The 24,251-nt window shown below is 39.9% G+C and overlaps 1 protein-coding gene across 3 annotated transcripts; it reads right to left on the bottom strand.

Moving 5' to 3' along the window:
• Positions 1-551: 551 nt before the first annotated feature.
• On the bottom strand, positions 552-24,157 carry PRMT7 (protein arginine methyltransferase 7). Of its 3 annotated transcripts, none has more exons than XM_089477004.1 (18): positions 24,044-24,157; positions 22,468-22,640; positions 21,345-21,381; positions 19,710-19,859; positions 17,651-17,759; positions 16,883-16,995; positions 16,100-16,341; positions 15,712-15,892; positions 14,597-14,724; positions 14,218-14,356; positions 13,175-13,258; positions 12,276-12,323; positions 11,071-11,160; positions 10,316-10,477; positions 10,045-10,119; positions 6,925-7,085; positions 4,706-4,802; positions 553-4,085 (listed from the first exon to the last, which is right to left on the bottom strand). In XM_089477004.1, the coding sequence occupies exons 2-18, from the start codon at positions 22,560-22,562 to the stop codon at positions 3,924-3,926; spliced, it is 2,073 nt and encodes a 690-aa protein (XP_089333130.1). In that variant the 5' UTR covers positions 22,563-22,640; positions 24,044-24,157; the 3' UTR covers positions 553-3,923. The 3 variants fall into 3 exon arrangements, with proteins under 3 accessions (XP_089333131.1, XP_089333130.1, XP_089333129.1); XM_089477003.1 differs by lacking the exon at positions 24,044-24,157 and adding an exon at positions 23,954-24,040; XM_089477005.1 differs by lacking the exons at positions 10,316-10,477; positions 24,044-24,157 and adding an exon at positions 23,954-24,040 and having other exon boundaries at positions 552-4,085.
• Between the last annotated feature and the right edge of the window lie 94 nt (positions 24,158-24,251).

Raw genomic sequence — 24,251 nt, forward strand, 5'->3', positions numbered from 1 at the left:
TACTTCTCAGCTTCTTTCTGCTCCTTACTCAAGGCAAGTAACACAATTTGTATGGGCGGCATATTCTCCAGGCCCTTCTTTTCATTCTTTGTAATAATTACGAAGTGGTCAACCAACAACCACACTAGGTCTTCTGTATTGCAGACCCGCACATTGGTGTGCCCAAGGGATGGTGGCATTTTGTCCGAACTGGGACAGTTAGCATCAACTTATGTTCAGTTTGGAGTGACATTCTCTCTGTCCTAGTCAATACATATCAGATCTCAAGGGTTAGGAGATACAACTTGTCGGTCCAAACCAGGCGAAGGGAGGTTATGTAGATTTCAAATATGTAATATAGATATCCAGACATTGACCTCATTGCCAACACAGATGAAATAAAAAACCTGGTATTACGGAAGCGGTCATTTTCCTCTATCCTTAACCTGCACACGTTTTAACTATGAATCTCTGTCTTTTTAAATATTGTATTAATAGGTTTAGAAGCCTAAAATAAACCTTTTTTTATTATTATTATTTCAACTATTTTTTTTTTCTGTATTGTATCCTTCTAAAAACTAATGTTTTTATATGGTAAGCACATACGAACCTTCTGGCATTTTTGTTATTATTATTATTATATATAAATATATATATTAAAGAAAGCCAATTGGGAAAAAGGTTCCCTCCGTTTATTTGTGTGCGACAAAATGAAAAAGAAGAACCTACATTTTAAATAATAATGATAATGAAGGTATGTAGACAACCAGACAATGCTTTACTTCCCACTTCTAATGGTGCTGAAAGGAATTCATGGATGATGCGAATGAAATAATAAAATGTGAAGGCTAAAAAAAAGAAGGATAAATTGAGCTTTCTGTCTACTTTGGATTCGGTGATACTGGCGTGACAAGACACTAGTGTGAAAGGAAAGGGAGGAATGTAGGCTATTTATAAAACAGATTTCACACGCATGTTTTTTAAGCTGCTTTTTTGGAGGCAAGGCATAGCAGGTTGTACAATACATGTGCAATGAGCAATTATTTTTCCATAATGATGCTCTACAGCCATATTAGCGCAAGATCTACACTGGATTTCAGGATCAGCCCTAGCATGTGGATATGGATCTAGCTAATGATATCTACTAACCATTTTTCGGAGAAGTCGCAGTTGACTCTATCACTCACTCATTCTTCTCCATGGTCTTAGTAACAGCATTGCTATAAAGAGAGGGGGGGGGGAAGGCAGGGAGGAAAGGAAGAATCTAGCAGCAGCTTTAAGACCAAATTGTTTGCTTTTGCAAGAACACTGGCCCTAAACATTCCTAATTTTGGGTAAGATGAGAGCGGTTTGTCAGGCTCAGACGTAAGATGAGAAAGCAATAAAAACACCACTGAGGTCCATGTTACGCTATGGGTGGGCAGGTGGAGAAGGAATTATAGATTGTATGATTCTACCAGAATCAAAATTCAGCAGCCTTTGAGACTCATCTGGTCCTATCAGGCCACAATTTTGCCTCCTTCTTCCAGGCTAATTGTGCAAACCAAATTTCATTACGTTGACACTGCCTTCTGTACAGATGAAAGTCTCTGCCTCTGTTGTTTAGAGACTGGCCCTTGAACAAGTTAGTATAGATTCCTGTAGGCTGCAGACTCGCAGGTCAAGCGAAATGAATCAAATACGCACAAACACCCAGGGGTTTTCAGTTTCTATCGACTGCGTTACAGGCACCAAAGAATCCAGCTCTGGCTGCCAGCTCATGTTCCTGCACTTTTCTCCTGGGCCTCTGATAGGAAAGCACATGGTCAAGCTGAGCCAAGTCATTCTTTTCTTGTCTCATCAGAGAGAGAAAAGTTAATCAATAAAACACACAATAATGGGATGATGCAGTACAGGATGTGCATGGTATCATCTCCCTATGGCCTCAATGATCCTCTTAGTTTGGTGCATACCACATCTACAGCCACTAGTTGTGAATTCATCACTTCCAGCTGTGGATCAAGTGGCCTTTGAGAATTCACAGCTTCATTATTTGACACTACATGCATATTTACTTGCAAACCTGTTACACAAGAGCAGGGAAACACAGGGCTAGCATTGTTTGGAATTGTGGGCATTCGCAGCAGGCAAGTTGGCCCAGATTCTGATGTTGCCCTACAGTAGTTCCCATCATCCCTTAGCTTTGCTGGCCAAGAATGATGGGACAACATCTGGAGAGCCACACAACCTCCACTCATTCTATGTAAAAACACAAGGAGAGGCCTTATAATGAGTCAGCCCACTGGGCCATATAGTATTATCAACTCTGACTGGCAGCAATGGTTTTCCAATGTAGGAATTGTCCCCTTGCTCTACAAGTAGATCTCTGGGTGGCCTCACATCTGCTTAGTGTCTGAAATCAGATAAGATCAGGGGGTCTTTGGAGTAGTATGGTGGTCCCTGACCTGTATGGCAATGGAGCTCACTGTCTGTCAAGTATTTTTTGTTCACAAGGCTGCAAAAGGAAGGGCCAACTGCAGAATAAGCCATAATTCAGTCCCACAGTGTAGACTCCAGTTGGTTGTCCCAACCAAATTAGACTCACTAAACCAATGGGAACATGGTCAGCCAACACTTAATATAAGATCCATTGATGTAATCGGTTTATTCTAATTGTGATTAATAATTGGATTCTGTCTAAACTTTGGAATAGAGAGCAAGAAAGCGGTGCTTCTTCTGAGACCTGGACCAAACCTATCTCCGATCTTGACCTCTATGTATCTTAGATACAGTATTTGTCCAGTGGACAAATACTATCATCACAGATGAGGAAGAATTACAGGTATTTTCTTTTTGGTTTACTGATTAAGTGAAGTTTACCTAATCTTAATTAGCACATACATCCAAATCTAAGATGACATACTTTATATGGAGCCAGGTAAAGGTCTCCTAAAAGATGAATTGATTTAATCAAGGAAGCCACAGCCCTGAGTTTGCAAGACAGTGGATGACCAGGTCTTGGAGGTCTCTCACTCATAGACTTGCCATAAATCAAAGTCAACTTGATGGAAAATAACAACAACAGTGAAAACTCTTCTAATCACTAGACTCACAATCTGACAAAAGCAAATTATTTCCAATATAGAAATAACTCCAAACAGCTTTCATACTCAGCAAGACACAGAAGCTTGACAAACTGGTGGGCACTAATGGGTTGCCATTAATATAGTCAGTATTGATGTCCAAGCTCCCTTCTTCAGTCCCACTAAAATGGAATTTACCTTACAGATACAGACAACTAACATTAACTATCACTTGCTGTTCACTTGGCTTGGAAGCTAAAAGGTGTATGTACAATAGAGAGAAACAATGATGCATTTACTATTAAACTGTGCCCTACATGCTGAAGCAACAATATTGTAAATGCCCGGGTTTCCTTTTTCTCTCTTCAACAATCTGATCAACTATTGTTTGACTCAGCTAGCAGCAGCGTTGGAGGGCTTCTTCATCAGATCCTATGCTCCTATGAATGTTCTCCAGCTTCTCAGGAGATATCAGTCAAATTAAGAACCAGAACAGTGTGGGATATGTTTGGTATTTTTGTATAACATGAATGTCTAGGTTCTCCTTGTGGGCCTCCCAGAGATCACAGTAAAAACAGAAAACTGGACTCTGTAGACCTTTGTTCCAATCCAGAAAAGTTCTTTGTGCATTCACCTTCCAACCAGGGTATGTATGTATTTCCCTGAACAAGTGTACATGGGGCCTCCCAAGTGACAAAGCCAGAGCAGCTAAGTTGTAGTATGATGGCTACATCATTCCTGCTCCTTCAGAATGTCTCCTGGGATAAGCAAATGCTATTTCGCCTCCAAAGAAGAGAGGCCCACCATAGCCATCTATCAATTATATTTATTATGATCTAGCCACAAGAAAGGGAAAAGATTTTTCTTTGGAAGGATGCTGCATTAATTTAAGAGCTGAAAATCCATGCCAACCTCTCCCTTCTTTGGGTTGAAGCTTACAGCGTACGCAACTGTAGAAGGGTTATTGATTAGAGATTCTGGCTCAGTAACTGATCTGAAGAAGTACACAGCCTGTTTGCAGTGGGGAGTCCACTGACAATAGCCCTGCAGAAAAAGAACAGGAACATCAGTATGTGTATGGATTTCTTAAGAACAGTAAGCATGTTCTTTTGCAGAAGACCTGCACTGTCATCAACAGGGATATGTACATTCAGGGAAATGTTGCCGATTTTATTTTGGTATCTGGAGCAGAATGTAGTAGATGTTAGCCATCGTTTTACCTCTGGGAGTTTTAAGACTTGTTTGTAAGTAAATTATTGTAAATAGGAATGGCTTTACTTCTAAATATGCATGCTCTGATGAAGATGAGAAAATTACAATCTACGCATTTCCTCCACGCCTTGGCCTGACATCCAACTGTTATACATTACTTCCAAGCTCTGATGTTTTCCAGTGAGGCTTGTCTATCCTAAACACATTGCAACACTGATACTATGACAGCTTCTGTATATATTTCCCACTGGATTATTATAAATGCAAGTTTTCTATTAATTGCTAGATTTGTTTATCAGGCTATTTCAGCGAATGCAAGAGGGCTGATGAATCCAAATGTGTCCCATACATGAGACAGAACAGCCCAGTTGGATTTTTCTTTATTGGGATTTAACATTCTCCTTCCCACCCAGCCCCTGTGATGCATGGAGGAAAGAGAACTAAGCAAATACCTTTTCATCTGAAACCTGTACAAGTCCTGTGCTAATGATGAGGCTGGGTACCAGCTGATATTCCATCCACAGAACAGCTCCATGGCTCTTGCCAGTCCTGGAAAGAAAGAGCCTCAGGTATTGATCGTCTGAATACTTTGAAGAGTACCAGTAGACCAAGATATACCTTAATTTACAGGGTGCAAATTCCTTTTGAAATACGAACAGTATCCTCCCACATCGGTTGGATAGATGAAAGGGCCAGAATGCAGCACTACAGGAGGCTGACATCTCGGGAGCAAATCATCAAACCATAGGTGGGTGTAAAGTGGGATTTTTAATAGGAAGCGGAGTGAAACCTATAGGACAGGAACTGAAGTAGCACATTAAAGATCTGAGCTAGAAACTGTAGTTTAATAAGAACTTACCTTCTCATATGCATTTTGGCTTTTCTTTTTAACGAAAATCTCTAGACTTCAAAGTCATACAGACAAGCTTCAAAAATTCATGCCTGTGGGCCTCCCAGAGGCATCTGGTTAAGCTACGGCAGGAACATAACGCTAGACTAGATAGGCCTTTATTCTGGTCCAACAGGGCTCTTCCTATATTCTATTTGAGATTAAAGCACTGGTGGAAAAACCTTCCAATAACCAGAGAAAGGATAACTAATTCTTTACAAGCAAAATGTGGCTTTGTGGCTGTATGTGGCCCCGCAAGGACGTTCTTGGAGTCCTCAATCTCTCACCAGACCACCCCTTAAAGCTGATAGCAATAGCTTTTGCAGGCTCAGGCCTACAAAAGCTCATGCTACCAGCTTCTTATTTTCAGTTTGTCTCAAAGGTGCTACAAGATCCCTTTGCGCACTGATTTTCCAGACTAACATGGCTATGTCTTTGAATTCTACCATATTTGAACATGTGCTTTAAATGAGAAGTGCTTCACCAATAGCAACTCCTTTATCAGATTATTGAAAGCACCGTCTTGCATGACATTTTACAGGAAAGCAAGAAGGATCGGGGAGCCAAAAGATGAAAGCCAAAAGTGTATGCACAGCAATTCTCAAACTATCACTGCATGCATCAAGATTTGCAGTCACAAAGCACATACTGCAAGAACACAACCCTTGCTCTTCTGAAATCTGGTTTTTGAACCTGCCATATTCTGTGAGCTTTATACATGAAAGCACTATGAACCCAAAGCCTGGCATAAATGTCTGCTGTTTGATTTTGGCTTCAATGTTTCATGTGCAGCTGGTGATGTAAGTTATTGGCTAACACAAATTAGAAAACATCGTCTCAAAAATCTACATCTGATGTTTAAAGTAAGTATCATTCTACAGACAAATATTGATCTTTCCTGCACAGGGTGTTCTAAGATTTTACAACTGGTGCAGCAATAACTTGGTACTGCGATAACGCCATACAATGTGAGCAGGTTTTGAAAGAAATGATCAACCAGGGAACAGATGGTTGTATTTGGAGAGGAGAAAAAAGTGATTATAAATCAATTCAATCCTATTTTATATTGTAATTTATGCATTATTCATTTAAAACAGCATGGGTTTTCATATATGAAAAACATTTTTAGCATTATAAAGTAAATATTTTAGAAGACAGAAAGATCAAAGCTTTTTCCACCAGTTTTTTTTTTAAGTGGTAGGAATGTGCTGTTTTTAAACCACCGTTCCCCAATTTAGTGCTCCCCAGAAGTGTGGGATTACAGCTCCCATAACTCCTAGTCAGCATGACCACTGGTCATAAAGGTTAGTAATAACATTTATTGTCTCTAGAGGGCATTAGGTTAGGCTCATTTTATTTCTGCGCTCAAATTCATACTAAACCATATCTGGTTTAAATAACTGGATGTATTCTTATCGATTATTTATCTAGTGTCATCAGTGTACAATGTTTCCATGCAAAAGAAGAAATGGTTGACAATCTGACATGAGAAATGTCAATATTCAAAAACCAGAAAGAGATCATGGCAACTTCCCTGGACTTTCTGCCACTGATTGTAAATTGGTCATTCGTGAGTTAAGTAACTTCAAAGAGAGATTTAGAGTCTGCTGAGTTTCAGTATATGAAATGGATCAATTCAAACTCCAGAACTGGAGAATGATTCCCCAAATCACCCTACATATGTTAAGTGGCTTATTGAATACTAACTTGATCTGGTAATCCTCACTAGCCAAATTTCCTTCTCATTATATCCTTATCACACTACACTGTTATAGTACTTACCTTGCCAGGTTTATGAGGCCTTCTTTCCTGATATTGTGCTCTGGTACGGTTTGTTGGAAATCAAATGTGAAGACTTCCACTGGATCAGATAGGGATTTGCAAGGGTACTCCCACAAAGGATGAGGCTCAGCTTCCCTTGATTCCCTGAAGTCTAAAGAATTCTGTGGAAGGAAAGAAAACAAAGACTTGTAAGGAGTGGAGCATTCTAAGTTTTTGTTTGTTTGCCTGAATTCGAAGTGCTGATTATAATACATGAAGCTCTATAAAACCCACAAAAAACTACAGATGCTGGGCATGAAAGCCTTCGAATTCGCATGTAACAATATTCCTCTATTATGAGAGGGAGATAAGCCTTCCCAAGTTCCTATTTCCATTTGTTAACACATCAATTACTGTGGAAGAACCTTGACTATTTCTCAGTGCTCTGAACTTAAAACAGCAGTTTGGGACAGGGCTGTATAGACTTTGAGCTAAAAGCATCCAAATTTTGCAAATGGATTCAAAGTTTATGTTGAGTACTTTGTTGCTGCTGTGTTGCCTTCAAGTCACTTCTGACTTATTGCATCCCTACAGTGACCCCACCATGGGGTTTTCTTAGCAAGATTTGTTCAGAGGAGGTTTGCTATTGCCTTCCCATGAGGCCGAGAGTATGCGACTTGCCCAAAGTTATACAGTAGGTTTCATGGCCGAGCCGGGAATCAAACCCTAGTCTCTACAGTTCTACTCCAACATCCAAACCATTATGCCATGCTAGCAACTACCAAAATTAAAATCAGTTGCCTGGTTTCCAATGTCCAAATATTATTTTATGCTATGGATAAGTGTGACAGAAAGAAAGTCAAGATGGAACAAGAAGGAAAGAAGGGCATGGAAATAACAAGAACATGTGTAATAAACCAGCAAACTCTGTGAGCCGCACAGTCTTCATTTCAGATGTCACGTTAATGCAGCAGCCTTTGAGTAAAGCAAGTCAATCTCTCAGCCTAAGTTTCCCCTCCCTGCCAATTTGGTAAAAATATGAACTCATTTTCAAGGTTTTTGGAAGGATTTATGTAAGTGAAAAGGTTCTGTATACTTAAAAACACTGTAGCAGGATTGTTACTAATGGACAGTTAAGATTAGGTAAGCAGAAAGTTTTAGCCGTGAAAGATAAATAAGCAGGAGACAAAAACATCAGTCAAAATGACTGATCACTCAAAATCAAATCCAGTCTTCCTCCAACTTATCTGAGTTGCAAACACTGCTGAAATCCAGCCTCTGAGACTATGACAAACCATGCTAAATCTCTACAGACCCTGTCATTTGTTCTTAGAGTGCATTTCTCCCTAAAGTACACATCCTGATTTGGCCAAGTAATTTGCAATCTTCAAACTAAATCCAACTGCCTAGTCCTACAAGAGCAAACCTAAAGGAACATACATTAAGTGTTGATTATTCATCAGCTGATCTAGTGACTATGCTGCAGCTGGGATTAGCAATTGGATTTAGCCCTTTATTTTTGTTGTCCATAAGGACCTCTGAGCCTTTGAGTCTTTTCTGATGTATGCCAACTCTTAGGCAAACACATCACAAGGTTTTCTGGGCAAGATATTTCAGAACAGGGGTTGTCATTGTCTTCTTCTGAGGCTGAGAGTGTGTGACTTCCCCAGGGTGGGGATTTGAATCTTGATTTTCTGGAGTCCTAGTCCAGCACACTGCAAACCACATTGGCTCACCACCTCTGTAATTCATATTTTACATCTAATGGGATACTACAACACATACTGCCATAGCCAATGAGATGGCAAATCCCAGCTCAGCTGTCTCTTATCCTCACTGAAGGGTGGATGCTACAGCTTGTCCAGAATTCTTAGACTGTTTGTTTTCATGACAATCCCATAACACAGATGAATCCCAAGTGGCAGACTTGTATGGGAGTCAGAGAAGAATTTGCTATTAATTAATAACTGGATAAACGCTATTCCTCCTCCAGCTATATTCAAGTATGTACCCTTTTCAGCGCAGTCTCTGCTACGGTTTCACAGCTGCTAAAGTGACTCATTAAACTTGTCATCCCAGACATTCCTAAGTAGTAGTTCCAAATAAGTACACGTTTTTTGCAATTAAGTTAATTGGCCCTGTGTTCTCGAACAATGAAGGCTGAGGACTCACAAATGCTCCTTATTACTACAGAAAGGATGAGGCACAGAAGTTCTTGTGGGAGTATTCCGTTATTTTAAGAAACATTGTTGGACCTTTGTTTTTCTTCTCATTCTCATCTCTTTTTGTGAGATTCCCATTGCAGCTGCTTCTTATGGTTTTATATAATTAGCCCACTGTTTTGTTTTATCGCAGTGCCTAGTCAATTTTCCTGGGCTGTTTTTAATGCTGGGTTTTTTTGTACTATTTCTATGGGTAAGTGTATGTTTGCATCTAGGTATGCCCAGGGTGACTGAAAAAGAATGGTGCAAAACCAAATAAGAACAGCTTTACTTTTGTACCATCCTTTTTGAATCACTCAGTAAATCACTATGTACACATACACAATCACAAAGGTTTTGATAGTATTATTAAATTACATGTAGGCCATGTTCAGAGTTGATTCCTATCCCTTGTTTTACAACCTCTGTCCCCATCTCATCTGGACAGGTGCCACTGGTTAATACCTACCTGTGATGGCAGCTGATCCAAATGAGTAAAGAGCCAAAGGTTTCTGGGTTATTCAAGGGATTCCTCTGAGGTGCATAGCTGCTTCATGTGTGGAGACATGGGCAGTGCTTACCAGCATCCTTTCATTCAAGCACTGAAGAGGCAGTTCATAACTAAGAGGGATGCTTGTACTTCTTTGAGCTTGGCTGCTGCAGTGAAGGGACTCAGAGGATCATGTTGCCCAAGCAAAAGAACATACAAGGCAACCTTCTCAGCTGGGCAGTGTGCTAAAGGCCTCTGCAATGTTTTCCCTCACTTCTTTCTTTTTAGCTGAGAGACAATGATGACCTTATGAAAGGGTCTAGCTCCCTGGATGACCAAGCCTGTAGTATATGTCCCATTTAATGCACATATTAGCCAGGACCACCTTCCCCACCACTAAATCCATAATCCAGCTGGCATTTCAAAGGCATATTGGGAGGACAGGCTAACCTTTATCATCTCATCCATAATGTGCACATCAAACCCTTCACAAATGCCACACGGACTGCGGATACGCCACAAGTCCTAGAGAAAAGAAACACAACAGGACTCTTTAGCAATTCAAAATTAAATTAAAAGAATGAGAAGCTGGTTTTAAAACCAACCGAAGTACAATATGTTTGGTTGAAGGTACTCCAAGTATGGCATAAAAATAATGTCTTTCCCGGTGTAAGCACTCCACTTTGGGGGTGGGGGAATCAAAAAGACACAGCTTCTTTACCTTGAACTCTACAACCATCAGGTGAAGGGATGCAGATTGGGGCAGGACCTTGATATCACTTGTGAGGTGGTGTGCCAGTGCTGTCCGGGCATACCAGAAATATAAATTGTGCCATGGCAGCAAACTTGTAGAGAAAAAGGGTTCGCCAATTAAAAGAGATACCTTAGGGAAAGAAAGGGAAAAGGGATCTAAGGATTTGAAAACAGACCAAGATTCACATAGTCAAGGGGACTCAGAGAGTAATTTGTCCTCGATATGTGAGCACTTTTATAATCACTCATCATCCCAGCCATGCTAGAGAGTTTAAGAGTGTTTCACTGGCCCTTTAACCTTGTACATCCTCCTGTCCTCACTCAGATCAACATATCACTCAGCAAAATGGTAAAATATCTCAGCAGATGGCTAGAAGCAAAGAAGCATTCCAGTTGTCATGTTTCTAATGTGTTATTTTTATGCAAAACACCAGGAGCACTAACTGGCCAAAATTACTACTATTACTATAGGGTTTTTTTGTGGATTTTTCAGGCTATGTGGCCTCCACTTCTTTTCTCAATCCCAAAATGCCAAGCAAATGCAAAAAAGGTATCTAACAAAGTCCCCAGAACAAATTAAGCCTTGCTCTACCACTGGATTGCTGTTAATGTTTGGCCAGGATGCAAACAAGGACTCTAAAACTCAACCGCTTGTGGCAAAGGCCGAACTCACTACAAGCTATTTATGTTAGGGAGAAAGTCAAACCAATTTAGTCGTCTTACCTTTTTGTCTCCCAGATCAGAAGAGATCAACAATTCAGGGTTCTTCTCTATTATTTTAATTTTATTTTCTAGGTGGTTGGCCTTAAAAATCTTTATAAAGAAAAAAAAAAGAAAATCCTTAACGATTCTGAATATTGCTCTAGGAATGATAGCCTCGGTTAACCAAAAAGAACAATAAATCCAATCTACTCTATGACATCTCAATAAGTATTTTAAATAAGGCAATTGATGGGTGAATCTATACTTCTGTGTGGATACATTAACAGCTTATGAAATCTTGCATACCATGGGGTAGTTTTCCCCTACATAATGCTCTCCAGATGTGTTGGACTATATTCCTATCATTCTCAGCCAGAAAACACCAGTCCAGTTTCCTCGCTATCTTCACACTTTAAGGTGGAAAATGACTGAACCCACACCTTCGCATTTGATTTACCACTCTACTTTTAAAATAATATTGAAGGCTTGTGGCAGAGGCGAATAGTTATGCTTCTAATGTGTTATATTTTATACAAAACACCAGGAGCACTAATTGACCGAAATTACTGCTATTACTATTTTCTGGCAGACACAAATTCTTTCAAACTCTTTTCGTCAACACTCCAGAATCAGCACTGTAGAGTCATTCTTGTTTAACTTTCTTGCTTTGGCACCTGTAGAGCGCCAATTTCTTCTCAAAGATTTAATTCTTTCATTTTAGGTTGTTACAGATAACACCTTGATCAGAAATACAGAACATCACACTGTTGGACTTGTAAAAAAATATGTATGTTTTGATATAAAAAGATCTATACAGAATACTTTTAAAGAGTGTACTTTATTATTATTATTTTGCATCCTGCAAAAAGGAAATAATAGAATAAAACAAGATGCTGAGCACCAAAATATGGCTGGAAGCTGCAACAATCAATATGGACACTATTAGATTTTATTCTACATTATCCCTTCAATTTATCCCAGTCCTTGAAATGTTCATGCGCTGAAAGACCTGAGCCTCTTATTTCAACACTAAGTCCTCTCCAAAAGAGATCATTTTCAGTCCCAACTAATAAGGATGTTGGGGCAACAAGCTCAAGTGTGTGGCTAAGCCATGCTACGAAGTGGCAGAGATCCAACTGGAATTCATTTAAGTGAAGTATCATGAGATCATAGTAACAATAAGATGGCATCACATGTACACACACTACTGAAAGAATATTACTTACTTTTTGCATGAGTGAATGAGAAACTGAGGAGGTCTCCAACATAAACACCTAGAACAGGAGAAGATCCTGATTATAATGGCAACAGCTAAATCATCCTAAACGGAGAATATTGTTGGTTTGATGGGGAGACTCCCAAGAATCAGAAAGCAAAGGGATCTTGTAGCACCTCTGAGAGTAACTGAGAGAAAAATGTTGGTAGCAAGAGCTTTCATAGACTTGAGCCTGCTTCCTCAGATGCATGTTTAGTAGGCTTAAGTCTACAAGAGCTCATGCTACCAGCTTGTTTCTTCCAGTTAGTCTCAAAGGTGCTACAAAATTCCTTTGAAGACTAACAGAGTTATGTCTTTGAATTCTACCAAGAAGCCGAAAAAACACTGAGAAACAGTGGCCATGACGGCTGGGGGATTCTGGGAATTAGTCCAAAAATTACCTTCCCCAAACTCTGTGAAGCAGAGCACATTTTACCATTAAAAAAAAATTATGAATGCTGCTCAACACAGCCCATTCTATTCCATGAATCAGCAGGAATTAATAGATTAATTATTCTTCTCCAGTTATTTCAAACAGTTATCATAATATTATATGGGCATACACAGTCGTATATTCATGAGCTTTTGTTCAGCTGGAAACAAGTGTGTTTTAGGAAAGGTGGATGTTTCGAAGGAAAATTTGAAGTGGCAATGACTGAGAGCTTCGCATCTGAGCTCTGGGATGTGTATGCGACAGCATACAAGAATGAGCAGTCATTTCGGATAGCAGGAATGTTGTGAAAGGCATAGGATGCTAACTTAAGTGTCAATTATCATCAATTGCTCTTCAAAGAAAGCAGTAAAAATCTATAAAACAATGGAGCAACAAATAGTTGAACAAATAGAAAAAACAAGAAAGGAGCCTTGTACCTCTTCTGCACCCAGATGGTGAGCCAACACAGGAAGGAGGCTGCCGTCACTGACGCTGAGGCAAATACTGTTCGGCTTCATAACCTTTAATAGAAAAAAGCTGTCATAATTTTTCTCTTTACAGATGCAAAATATGATGGAGCCCACCACTACTACCCTGATATTTGAGAATGGGGCACTTTGACAACTGCTTCTTATATCCAGGCTTCTTCAAAAGTTCTTACATCCAGTGACAAAATGGTGGCTCTCTACAATCCATGGTTGTCAAACTAGGTTTCGTCTTCATTGCCTCATGCTCCCTCCCACCGCAGATGTGTCTTTTGTGCAAAGACAGGTAGGAATCATTTTAAATTGTCCAAGGATGCCAGATTTATAACATCATCCACTTGCACAATCTCAAGGTATTAGATGATGGGGGTAATACAAACCAGGAGAGATTGGAGGGAGATTTACTCTAAATCCAGAGGACAAGGAAAACAAAGCCCAGGTTAAGAAATCCAAGTAAGAATGTGCTCTTCCGCACTACAGTCATCATTTCAGGAACTTAACCTCTGACTTCTCAAAAAATCATACAGTTCAGCCAAAGCCTGTATTGTTAGGAACAAAAATGTATTCACAAATATACCAGATTATTATTATTATTTTTACTCTGCTCCTAGTAACAAATTTGTTGTTTCTATCATACATGGAGAGAGATGTTGAAGCCTCGAATGGGCAATAATGGCCTTCCAGATGTTGTTGTACCACAACTCCCATTAGCTCTACCCAGCATAGCCAATTGTGAGGAATTATGGGATGTGTAGCACCAGAAATGCCCACACCACCACCTTTCATACAGCATGCAGATGCATGCACACTTTAGATCCGAAGCAGATCCAGGTAAACACGTACTGCCGGCTTTGTGACTCAACATGTCTTTCACCATGCTACGAGAAACAAGAGTATACATATCCACACCTCTTCTTATTCAGTGACCTGACACACTGGCATTCAGAGATAGAGACAGGAAGAAAACCACACTAGATTTAGAAAAACCTACTCACTGTCTGCAGTGCTTGTATATACTGGGCTGTTCGGTTCTGATCATTTAGTTCTCCAAACCGTGGCCGGTTCCACAGAAGGTGGGCCTGACACCTACAGACAGGACTCTCAACATTGACAGCTGTGTTGTCTTCTTCTGTTCTGCAAATATTGGGATGAATGCAGCCAAGTCATTTGTGGTTTTTTGACCCAAATGAGATACTTTTAAAAATATTGTAAACAACTATTTGGGGACCTTTGAATGGTAACTAACAAAATTTTAAAAGTAACTTCAAAGCTGCATCTCTTTGGCCATAAAATTACTTTCCACCAAAATATGGTCTTATTAATCTGACCTACAATTGGTTGATCTTCACATCCTCCTTTAACATCTTTCCTTACCTGCCTTTCTGAAGCTTATACCACACAGAGTAATCATCATGAAAGGCAGTCAGGTTCACACTCTGGCCTTGGACAACAGGTTCTTCATTTGGAAGAAAATACACACACTGCATCCAGTGATCTCTCCACTAAAAAAGGAGTGGGTGAGAGAAACCTCAGTAAGAAGAAGAAACTCGGCACAAAATGGTTGTTAACTAATTCAGCAATATACTGGGAGAAACTTCAGGGAATAAATCACAGGAACAAAATGGACAACATGTTTTCAGAGCAACTGTTTCTTATCCACCTTTCACAAGTAAAATGCCTATCTCCCATGCATAGGAGAAGAGAAGGCTCAAAATGATCTCTAATTACACAGAGCATTGCTATGGATTCTGTATATAGACATATTAAACCTCTCTCTGTCAACAAGGATAAAGCCAGATACTGTATAGTGCCATGGATGGTCTAAAGTTGTCCTCTATCTACAGTGAGTCCAGTGTTGTTAGCTAAAAAGAATCAAGTTTGTTTCTACCTTCATAGCCCCAGTCTGCTTTTGTCTGAGATGCTTTACAATATATTTATTGGGAAATGCTCACCTCAATATGGCAGCCCATTTTTGTCTAAATTAAGATCTAAGGAGAATGGATACCTTTCTTCTGTCTAATGTTGCCTTTAATGTCTCTCCTACCATTCTAAGAAAGATACATGGAAATATGATCCAACCAAAACGTAATGCTGGGTCTGCCAAAAACATTTCAAAAACATCTCGATGCAAACTTCCATAGCACTGGTTTCTTGTTTAAACTGGGCCACTGACCACTACACAGGCATTTCTACTTCTTTACATGTTAGAAAATGGAACCGTGCAAAATTAACCTGTGCCTGCCCTGTTAACAGTAAATGCAAAAGGACCCACTTTAGGGGAGATGGCTTCATAAAACCCAATAGGAGCATGTTGGTCCTACTCACCACAATGCACACTGAAAATGATGTTTTAAACAATTCTAGCAATCACAATTATTTTACAGAATAGTAGGCAAGTTAGGAGCTGTCTATATATGTACTTTTAATTTATCTATTAGCATTAAAATGACAGGAAGACATTATAAGATTAAGAAGGTTCAATACATTACCGGGATATCTTCAGAGGCAGACCGTGTCCAGTAAGGGGCCATTGTACATTTTATTGAACCAGCAGGGTCCATGTCAATATCCCACCAGGAGAGGACCACTTGGGCTTTGCCAGACTTCATGGGCACTACTTCCACTGTGTGGTAAGAAGGGGCTCTGCTTACTTGTTTACTAAAATCTACACTGTGGAAAACAATGAATTGCAATCAGTTCATTTTAAATGAAACTTGTTAAGAAAGCAGTAAGCAAAGAACGGAGATATATCATATATACTTGACTATAAGTCAACTTCATGTACAAGTCGAAGATGTCCTAAGCCATCCTGAGAAACAAAGACAGAAACAAATGGCTTAAATACATCAAGAAGTGCTGCCACAGCTCTGTACTCACCTGAACATTGTGACCCCTTCACTGAGAGCCACAAAGTCACACAACGGCACCTGATTCAGTTGAATATCATAGACAGAAGGTGCTCCAGGACAGTTCTCCATTTCTGGTGGGGAGACAATCATCTTGTTGCCATCTTCTGCTTGGACATGAATGGGAAATAGCTTGTTCCAGGACCACATTCTTTTGGATTCCACTAACTGGGCATAAACTGTTGCCCTGTGAGGCACTGCCTCACATCCCTCCTGAACATTTAAGAACAAAGAATAAAGATATTGAGCAATGTCCATTTCATGCCCTCTGAGAAAAATCAAACTGTGAAATGGAATCGTCTGGAAAGATAAAGCCTAAACAGAAACTGGAATTCAGGACTAAATATGAGGCCCACTTTTCTATGGCCTTGTATCTTCTCTCAACAGAACTTTGTTATCTATCTCATCCTGTCCCAACTGTGTGACACCTACTCTGGGGACCATCTAAATGCCCTCAAGATATATACGTAGATTAATGCGACTTCTACCCTCATAGGACATCACCCCCTCAGTATTCAATGCTGCCATCACAGACACCTTGTCTGAATCCAAGCTCTCAGACAGATACAGATTTAACAATAAGACAGGTGCCCTATAGATGTTGAAGATACTTTTGAATATGTTAACAATGACAAAATTGTAAAAAATTGTGCAGCTATAATGACTGTGGAAGCTGGCTGAGAAGAATTTCTCTTAAAGGACACCATCATTAAAAGAGGATCATTTATCGCTTCACGGTCAGTTCATTCCTTACCTCCACAAGGTGCCTGTGGGCATGCTCATAAGAAGGCAATGCCCCTTCTCCAATCAATTCGGTATCAAACAGCTCTGTTATCAGGATGTTTGCACGAGACTGCATGTCTCCATCTAGAAAGCATAATGCAATACAAGCAGAAGCAACTGATTTAGGATTTTTAAAAAGAAGTCTGCTGTGGGCAGGCCTGGAGCTAAACTTTGAGTGTCAAACATCTTGCCGAAAACCTTCCTATCAAATCTTCACAGATTCGCTTGCAAATACACAGTCAGCACAAGATTTGCAAGAGATTCAATGAACAGCCCATTTCCCTCAAACACCAACAAGCAAGCATCAAGAACGGCCAGAGTGCTGCCGTCCACCTTCTCCACACAGCAACCCTTCCATCTCAGTTTCCTCCTCTTCTCTCACAAAAAAATGCAGGGCCAGAGAGGGAGTCGGTTTTGTTAACCTGATGTCTAAGAAAAGGAAGCCCAAGAGGAAGGGAATACACACTATAAGTTTCATAGATCATTCCCACATCAGGCACAGATACAGATCACATGAATATACCAGGCAAGTGTTTCTATTCTTCCAGATTTTAAAATTTAATTTGTTCTTAACAACTGATGTGACTTTATTAGCACATTTGTATTTGTATTGCCATATGTTTTTTTATGCAAACCACTTACATTAAGCGTGTCTAAAGGGTGGCATCATTGTAAAATAAATGAAAAACAGAATCCTTTATTTCATGCAACACAAGAAAAGAATCCACATTAATCTCACCTGGGCCCACTGTGACTTCAGTTGAGTGTTTGTTGATTATCTTGATTTTGTTGCTAAAACCGTTTTCCCCCACTATCTTCACAGCAGTTTCTGCCATAGGCTTGAAGACCTGCAACACAGTCATTCTTTGCATTGATACAGCACGCTTCAATTGTTCAAAACATTTCAGCCATTACTTTACTCAACCTTAAAAGAGACCCATAAAGTAAACCAAACAGTCTCACTGTTACATATTTGGAGGTCCTAACAAATTGGGAGCGGAGGTGTGAAAAGAAGAGTTCTCTTCCCATAATGCAAGGCACATTGTGGAATAGCAAAGGTGCGACAAGATCCCTTTGTACTGCTTTCCTGATTATGGCACATCAGATCTCAAGTCCACAAAGTCAATGGCATCCGTATCAAGAGTGAAAATTAAGCTCAAAAACTGATTTATCATATTTTGGACAATCTCTACCACAGAGTGTGAAGCTCACCTCTAAAATCTATGTCCATTTAATTTTACCAAATGGAGGATTAGATAGATACTCAATAGTTGGACTTACTTCTGCCTATAAGCTTTCCCAAAAAGATAAATTATACCATCTAGGTAGAAGATACAACCTATTCTTACCTTTTAATATAAAAATATGATCACTTTGCAGCCTCTTACAGATACTAGCCTTGTAAAAATTGGATGGGATTTTGCACTGGCCTGGACACCTAAGATAATCTTAGACTCCAATAACTTAGCCAAGAGTGTCCTGTTTGGAAAACATTTTAAGATGTCTAACTTTGTACTGTCGAGGGTATAGATGAGACTTCAAACGGAACACAAAATTTCGGGGCATCTTAAATTGCATTCCTAATTAAAGCATAAAACCTGGCAAAGAAAGACTGTCCTAATTCCCAAAATGTGTTATTTCTTGGCAGATTGTAAAACGAAAGGTGGAAAACACACCAGATGGGAAAGAAGTTTGCTTTCATTAGTCAATGTTTCATGTAAATATCACACCAAAAAGACAAATAAACCTAAGCCAAAACTAAACCTATCACTCTTGCTCCTCCAAATTTTAAGACAAAGAGACATTTTTAGAGTGGATACACATACAACTTTTTTTGGGTGGACTATGCAGGCTCTCCCACCATGGCACTAATTTTGGTGGTCTGGGATTGCATGATCCTTGAGGCAACAAGTTACGCTGATGGTAGCAGCAGGGACTCCCATGTCAGACAAGCTTTTGCTGAGGAGCCAGACACAATGTGCCAAACAGCTACCAGGCAAAAGAAGCAGCATCCCACTGGCTGAAGACCTCTCAGAGGCAACAGCAATGGACCACAGCTTAACACTTGTTAGTACTGTGCAGAAGGAGGCATGGTAAACCCCTTTTGAATGTCTTTTACCAAATTGAGATAATCCAAAATGAAACAAGAGAACACCAGAAGATGAGACTCCCAGATCGGATGGCACTCAGTGAGCTGCTGGAATATAGCAGAGGACAAACTATGGGTAGGACTGCGGCTAATGATGCAACTGGACTGAAGCCGAAAAGAGATTAGGCTGTTGACATGCTCAGATACAAAAAGGAAGTCCAAAGCTACACAACATGTATTACAAGAATATAAAAGTTGAGAAGCACAAATCAGGTGAAGCTAAACATGGTAAAACAAGATACAGAACATATAAAAATTGCAATACTAGGGCTTGAGTGAGCTAAATTGGACAAGAATGAGACATTTGGAGTCAAAGAATTACACAGTGTTTTGCTCACGATATGAAAACCTAAAAAAAAAATTGGTGTGGCATTAATAGTGAGGAGAGATGCAGCAAAAGCAGTCAAAGGATATAATGCAAAGCCTGCTCAAATCATATCAACAAGACGTCAGGAAAAACACATCAATATAACTATATGGAGAGGGGGGGATACAAAGAGATCAGAATGAAGTTCCTGCAGTCCATTTTTAATTTTTTCCTAGTATATAACAGGCCATACACCGTTCCATCACAGTCTTGCTTACAAAGTATCTCCTGTACAACTGATCCTCCCAATGGTCTCTGTGAACAAGGAGGAGAGATGCTCACCTCAACGGCATAGCAGAAATCAGCCCCTGCCGTCACTGCCATCATAGACAAAAGCCCTGTGCCAGTGCCAATGTCCAGGACAATCGCTCTCTCTCCTCTTTCTTTGACTCTGCCCACTGCGGCACGGATACCCTGGAAATACTTTGTATTCTGTAAAAGGAGATAAACACCAGTCATTTCGGTTTGATCCTAATTCATTCAGCTGTGGGCAGACACAGTCTAGGCTTAATATTCAAGACCAGGCACAATGTAACTCAATGAAAAGGGGTTGTATTTCCTAAGTATGAAAAGCTTCACAGGAGTTTGCCCACAATACCCAGGCTCTTACTAGAAGCTCAAGAAGAAACCACAGGTTTGTTTTCTTAAAGAGAGTCTCATCCTTGTACATAGGGAAAGGTAAATAATTTCACACAGGAAAAGCAAGCTGATATAGTGCTAGAAATGTCCATTCCAACTGATATTCCCAGCTCATTTTTTCTCTGACTTTGAGACATGATCTTTAAATGTTTAATTCTAAACATCCAACAGCAGAGCCTTGGGATGCCTTGTCTAAAAAGGAACGGCTAGTTCTCTGTTGTGCTCAACGCCAAGGGTTTTCATCCGGCGCCTGCCAAGATCTACAGGACTCATTTCAAACAAAAAGATTTTGGTGGGGGCCTGCGGCTGTTTAAAGCCCAATACAGATGGGCCTAATTCCCTGCAGGAAATGGTAGCTGACAAGGCTTTTTTTTTTTATCTCTTCATCTTCAAAAATGTCACTTTCTTAAAATATAAATTAAAGGAAACAATTGCAAAAAGCGAAGAGAGCCTCAAAGCCAGTGGTCTGCTTAAAGCATCTCTTGGCTCTGGAAAGACTGGAGTTTGAAAGAGTTCGGTTTTAAAATGCACACGCATCCTGAACATCACCCAGGGCTACTTTGGAGATTAGTTAATCACAGCATCTGAACTGGGATTTCGTAGCAGCAGAAGAAAGCAGGCTAAAAGAGTTTAACAGAAGCCCCCAACAAACAGATGGGATGCTGTTCACAGAGAGCTCACTGTCAAAATGTGCCAATCGCCAGAGAAATCCAGTCCAAGGATAAATAAATCAACTCGGCAATTAATTTTACAGCCATGTATACTTTCTTCTTCTCGTTTCACCAGTAAGACTGTATTGCAGCTTTCCATAACCGAGTGTAACCCTGGACGCAACCAGCACAGTGTATTTCCTACACAATAAGTACGGTGGCCATTTGACTGTGGGTGATGGGAACTGTAGTGCAAGACGTTTGGAGGGTACAAGATTTGGAAGTGCTATAGCTTTCTGCGCACAAAAACATGTAAAGAAAAATGCTTAACAGTCATATCCTCAAAACATAACCCTTGGCTACAGGATGTTTCCTACAAGTATGCAGCCTCCATGCAAGGATTAAAAATCCACTTCACTTAGCAATGTTTATGCCTGACCTCCGAACAAACACGGCTGTGAAACCAATCTCAAAGAAACTGCTTTTTAAAAATATTACACAACTGAAAAAAGGAGCCCTTGTGGTTGTGATGCTGAAGAAAATGGAAGAACGCCAAGGTAACCATGGAGTGGATGAAGCAAAATATACAAGCAAATGAAGCAGAATATACAGCCTCGGTGTTACTCACTCGGTCTTTGTCGTTCAGCATGTCCGCATAGCATGACCTGTAAACGAGGTTCGAATGACAGATTAAAAAGAGATGAGGCTAAAAGCACTATTAAAGATGGTCAGTTTTACTATTAAAACGTTCAGCAAGAGAGGAACTATGTAGTGGGCAGATTGGAAAGATGCTAGGTATCTCTTTCAAAACTTGGGCCGCTATTACTGTGTGCTTTGGCCTGACGAATCCCAGGGTTCCCCAGAGTGGCACCATGATGGTTGAAGTGGTGTCAAACCTATAGTTCAGTGATGGCGAACCTATGGCACGTATGCCAGAGTTGGCACTCAGAGCCCTCTCTGTGGGCACACATGCTGTCACCCTAGCACAGAGATTGCCAGAGTTTCTTACTAGAAAGCCAGAGGGACATGGCACTTTGCAATAAATAAGTGGGGTCTGGGTTGCAATTTGGGCACTCGGTCTGTAAAAGGTTCACCATCACTGCTATAGTTTGTGTTCTTCAGGATATGTGGCCATGTTCTAGAAGAGTTTCTTCCTGACGTTTCGCCAGCATCTGTGGCTGGCATCTTCAGAGAATGCTGGCATAGATGTGAGTGGTGTGTGTGTGTGTGTGTAGTGTGAGTGGGATATACATATGAGTGATCACACAGTATGTATGTGTATACACACACACACACACACACCCCACTCACTTCCATACCAGCATCCTCTGAAGCTGCCAGCCACAGATGCTGGCGGAACGTCAGGAACTAACTCTTCTAGAACATGGCCACATAGTCCGAAAAACCCACAGATACAAGCTACAGCAAAAGAGATTCCACCTCAACGTTAGGAAGAACTTCCTGACAGTAAGGGCTGTCCGACAGGGGAACACACTTCTTCCTCAGAGTGTAGTGGAATCTCCCTCCTTGGAGGTCTTTAAAAAGAGGCTGGATGGCCATCTGTCAATGGGGATGCTTTGATTTGGACTTCCTGCATGGCAAGGAGTTGGACTGGATGGCCCTTGCGGTCTCTTCCAACTCTACGATTCAATGATACCACAGTGGAAGAGCTGCCACACTCCTGACTGAGCGCAATGCTGCAATGACTCGGCCCAATGGTTCCCGGATTTTGGGCGCATGGGGAGAAATACCTTGCAATCTCTTGGTGGTAGTCGTAGTTTTCATCCTCCTCCAGCCACTCCACTGCTCCAGTGGTTGGGTTGGCTCTTCCGCAGAAAATCTTCATGGTTGTCTTGATCGGTGGTTTGGAAAGGAAAGCTTTTTTATTCAGGCATCCTCACGCTTTCGACGCATGATCGGAAATCTATAGCAAAACACACACACAAAACAAACACTTAGACCATTGAACACCAAACATATAGACATATGCGGGTAGCTTTGCACATAAATGTTCAAATGTAGCAGTGTTTCAATAAGGCTAATGTGGAGAAGAGGACAATGCATCTTTAATAGCTGTAAATGGTGCATTGTGGGGAAATGAATCCTCCTAACTCCAAATGCAGTAAGAATTTATTCATTCTGAAGATATAATGGAAATGGATGAAAGCAATAACTGCATTTAAATCTATGCAATTTTAAATGCTTTATCTAGAATATATGTTTAAGACCGTATGAATAGTTTGGAAAATAGATTTATAGTGGAGATGTTCGTTTACTATTCTGTGATAATCAAATAAACTGAACTGTGCTAATATTAAAATGGAAACTTTTAATATTGTATCACTTTGCTATGTTTTTAATTGTGCTTTATTGTTCTAATATTGCAAACCGCTCCAAGTCCCAACTTTTGGGGAAAGGGCAGGATTCAAATAATAATAATAATAATAATAATAATAATTTTATTTCTGCAGTGCGGAAACAACAAACAATAGGGAGGTTTAGGTATATATTTTGACATTTCAACATATATATATATATACACACACACACACATATATATATAAAGTGATAAATAACAATTAAAACATTACAATATATATATATATATATACATATATATATGTTACAATATATGCATAGATATATATTTCAATATCTATATATTGCAATATATCTATATATTTATATATATTTATTTATACATATATATAAAGTAATAAATAACAATCAAAACATTATAGTGTGTGTGTGTATGTATTTATATATATATATTTATACATATATATATATAAAGTAACAAATAACAATCAAACATTATAATATATAGTGTATATATATATATATATATGTTACAATATATGTTGAAATATATATGTTTATATACATATATGTAAAGCAATAATATACATATCAAGAGAGTAATAAATATACATATATATAAAGTAATAAATAGCAATTAAAACATCACTATATATATATATATATATCCATATATGAATAAATATATCTATCTATATATAAAATATTACAAGATAGATAGATAGATTTGTTCCAAGGAGGTTTGCCATTGCCTTCCCCTGAGGCTGAGAGAGTGTGACTTCCCATAGCCAAACCAGGGAAATAACAACAAGGGCACTCTGCACATGCTCAGGGACCCTATTTAAAGGTGGGTGCTCTCTGCACATGCTCAGAGGCACTCGTTTCCTAGCTCTGCTATAAAGACACCGAGCCCCTGACCCTTTCAAGCGCCGCCTCAGGCTTCCCTTCCTCAAAAGGCTCCAGTTTATTCCCTCAGGAACCAGAACAGCTCGCTTCCAACAGCCATACCTCAGCCAGCCTCGCGATTTTCAATGTGCGCATGCGCGGCCAACCGCCGCCATCTTCCCTGCACGCAACGCGCGTGTCTCTCTTGGCCACACCCCCTTACTTTCTCCCCGCCCCCTTTTAAAAGTGTCAATGACAAAGAGATAAGGCGGAGCTTAGATAGGGCAGGCTCGACCAATCCCAGCCAAGGGGCGGGGTATGGGGCGTGTCT

This window comes from Sceloporus occidentalis, unplaced genomic scaffold, assembly GCF_023333645.1.
Source record: "Sceloporus occidentalis isolate IW3139 unplaced genomic scaffold, rSceOcc1.0.p SCAF_10, whole genome shotgun sequence".
Taxonomy (NCBI): Eukaryota; Metazoa; Chordata; class Lepidosauria; order Squamata; family Phrynosomatidae; genus Sceloporus; species Sceloporus occidentalis.

Bases quoted from the DNA above. Each gene is read 5' to 3' on its own strand.
- PRMT7 (XM_089477004.1), bottom strand. From the start codon at position 22,562: ATGAAGATTTTCTGCGGAAGAGCCAACCCAACCACTGGAGCAGTGGAG. The intron at 10,120-10,315 runs GTAAAGAAGCTG...TCTTTTCTCTAG, and splicing joins TGATGGTTGTAGAGTTCAAG to GACTTGTGGCGTATCCGCAG. The intron at 4,803-6,924 runs GTAAGTACTATA...CTTTCTTTCCAG, and splicing joins GGCCTCATAAACCTGGCAAG to GACTGGCAAGAGCCATGGAG.